We start from the raw sequence: 3,241 nt of genomic DNA, 5'->3' as shown, positions 1-3,241 counted from the left end.
ATTAGAATTTAAATATTTTTAATACCAAAATTGGATGCAGCAAAAATAATCTTTCATCACAAAAGTAGATTAAAAAGTTCAATATTTTCCTAACAAAGTCTTACAATAGTGGTTTAGGTATTAGTATTAATTTTATGTACAAATTTGAAAGCATATTGTCAAAATAGAGAAGTATGCAACAGATGAAATACACTCTAGTAGCATGGATGAAAAAGCATGTGTTTTGAAGTACTTTTGTTAGAAATTAGAAGAATAGAGTAAGGAAAATTAGATTTGTATGAGATGAAATCAGAAAAAATGTAAGAATGTTAGCTGCAAAAAAATAGGAATGGTCTATGGACCATGGAACAAGAGAATTGTCATCTGGAATTTACGTGGAATAGTATAACTAAGCTGTAATCCTAAATTTCTAAAAACCTTTATATATTTACTAAACCTACTTGAAGTCATTATAATTACATTAATTTTAAAACGTAATGAAAATTACTGATTTTAGTGATTCCTTTGTGCATTCGGCTCTGCTGGATGAGCGCCTCTGTCTTCAGCTCACTCTCATTTTCAGGCATTTGTAGTAACAGAAGTTTTAAAGCATCTATGATGAAAATGCATCCATATTCCAATATACGCCTTCCTAGTGTCAGGTGAGTGTGTTGATAGGTTCTGTTCATCATTAGCCTAAAAATTATGCGTACCCTTAGGATCTCAGTAGGTAAATGTTCATTTAACAGCTTCCAGTTGTGGATTTTTGGGGAAGGCTGAGAGATGGATATTGGTTTATCGGTATAGTCAATTATGTGCTGTCTTAAAGTAAGGAAGAAACCAAATTTTTTTAGTTTGTTTGATCTTCTCGATTAGTAGTGGACGGATGGAAAAAAACCCAAGCTTCTCCAAATCCTCTTAGTTAATGGGTATGCTGTTGTCTGGGAAGGCTAGAAGCTTAATACTTCATGACATTTCCAGTGCTCACAGCTAAATTGTATAAATTACAAGGGTTATTTTTCTCTGGTTTTCCTGTATTTCTACTTCAGATGGCAGCTGCAAGCAATAATTGAAGAACTGGTTAATGATAGATTTTTTTATATATATATATTTTGAAAGAACTCTGGTAACTGAATGCAAGTTAAAATTGCTCTTACATTACTACATGGAAAGCATGCCTACCATTTGCAATTAATCTTTTCTTTCCAAACGTATTTGATTCAACTCTGTTGAGTTACATTGCTTATGTCAATGCACAACTTCTAAAGTCTCACAAATCTTCATGTAAATTTAATATTTTTGAAATTGCGTGAGTCACAAATCCTGACAGCTTGAAGTATGTCTGTGTATGTCTATATATAATTCTTTGTGTGTGTATACAGGTATATATACCTGTATCTGCCAAAGCCTATGTGTCACATCCTGCTTTTCCTGGTGGGCTGTATTCCAGAAGTGCAGAAATGTTTTTCCTAGTGAAAGTATAGTTGTTTCTTCCTCTATCTGTATTCAGCTAAGACTGCTAAAATATAGTTTTAAGGAAGATGCTGAAATACATGGCATTTTATTTATCTTCATTAAAAAACAAACAAGCAGAAAGCAATGGCAGTAAGCCAAAACATCTGTCATTTGTTCAAAATGAACACGCATTGCAAAAGTATTGTTTTAAATTGATCTGGTTATTACTTTTTTCTTAAAAATATAGTTTTAGGTCTTTTATTTGGTTTTGTTCTTAATCCAGAATCCAGCTTATGTACTGGAAAGTAACTTATGTTTATGTATTTCTTATTCAGGCAGAAAACACTGAAATCTTCACATGTATTAGTAATTGCTTGCCACCACTGTTAATTTAAGCCGTATAACTGAGATTGTACTTAGCCTAACATCTGTACATGGGAGTTGTGTGGTCTGGTTTATCTACTGTGTTTTGTCAAGTGGCCTTTCGTTTCAGGCAAGGGTAGGGAGAGGAGCTGGGGGTGGAGTGGGGGCTGGTGGCTCCTGTTAGTCCCAGAGCTACTGTGGCAGCCTGTGTCTGGGAGAGCCAGGGCAGAGATTGGGAGAGCAGCTGGGGGGGAACTGGTGGGTGCTGTAAACTTGTGCCAGCTTCTCCCTCTGATAAAAGGGCGTCCATAGTTGGGGAGATGTCTGTGTTTTGCTTTTTCAAATGTAAAATTTTACATGTTTATTGGGGCTCTTTCTGCTTTGAAGTCAAAGGACAAAAAGTGTCCCAGCTTCACTGCACTGCTCTGGTTCTGACTTTATTTCTGTTTTGAGATAAAAATTGAGGTTTAGTACAAGTGTTCCAAAACCAGATACCACTCTCTCTCTCTTTCTTGTAGGCAGGGTGCTGCTGTGCCAGGCAAACCAGGAGGGATCTCCCGTGTACAGTGCCCCCAGTTCACTAGTATACACATCCACAAGTAAGCTAGTGTTATGGCTCTTTTTTGTTTTGTTTTGTTTTGTGACAAAAGCACATTAATGTGAATTAAGCCCCCTAAAAATGTAAACTTTCTCAGTAGCTCTTGTTAAGGTAAATGTGGTGTTTATAAGCATATGTAAGTAATGTCAACAGATAATTCAGTGGTTTTAGTTGCCTCTTTATCCTCAAAGTATATTTTAAAACAGTAATTTAAAAAATACCTATATTACAATGTTCTACAGAAACAGTCAAAATTTCTACAGTGAGAGTGATTTTTTTGGAATCCAGTACTGTTGTGCACTCTGCATTTTGTGTAGAAGATGAAGTTGTGTTTCCTTTTCTGTCCTGGTCACAACTGTGATTTAAAAAAGAAGTCTTATGTTATGCCATCATTTGATTGTGTCAGGAAGCAAATAGACATGAAGTCTTTTCACAAAAGGAAAAAACTGTGTGCAAGTGGTTGTTTTAAATTGTAAAATGCTACCCTAACAAAAATAGCAAAGACAAACTGAAACAATAGATACTGCTGTCAGCCATTTTCCTGTACAAAACTTTGGGGTAGAAATGTGTCCTCTTAAGTTCTGAAGAAGCAGCAGAACTGATTCTTCTCAGAATGTTTTACACTGTATTGGTGGCACCACTGATGCCCATTCTGAAATCAAGCCAGATGAGAAGCCTGTGGCTGAATGACATAGTAATAATTGCTGTTTGCTGAAGTAGGGTGAACAGCAGCATTTGTTCCATGTTCATAGCTGTCCTCTGTAAAGAAAAAATTTTACATTGTCTGAATTAACATTATTGCATATGCTCTCTATGAAAATTGCACTCAAACTAGAAAGCAGTTTT

General features: G+C 35.5%; 1 protein-coding gene across 1 annotated transcript in view; it reads left to right on the top strand.

Moving 5' to 3' along the window:
• The window catches only part of RBFOX1 (RNA binding protein, fox-1 homolog (C. elegans) 1), a gene marked incomplete at its 3' end in the record, with an annotated part of 199,842 nt that extends 197,446 nt beyond the window's left edge, over positions 1–2,396 (top strand). Inside the window, exon 10 of the mRNA XM_010018086.1 lies at positions 2,316–2,396. Within this exon, the coding sequence (XP_010016388.1) occupies positions 2,316–2,396 (81 nt within the window). The remainder of the gene's footprint in view (positions 1–2,315) is intronic.
• Positions 2,397–3,241: the final 845 nt, after the last annotated feature.

The sequence above is a fragment of the Nestor notabilis genome, unplaced genomic scaffold, assembly GCF_000696875.1.
Source record: "Nestor notabilis isolate BGI_N333 unplaced genomic scaffold, ASM69687v1 scaffold3557, whole genome shotgun sequence".
Lineage (NCBI taxonomy): Eukaryota > Metazoa > Chordata > Aves > Psittaciformes > Psittacidae > Nestor > Nestor notabilis.
This window is presented reverse-complemented; position numbering and strand designations above follow the sequence as displayed.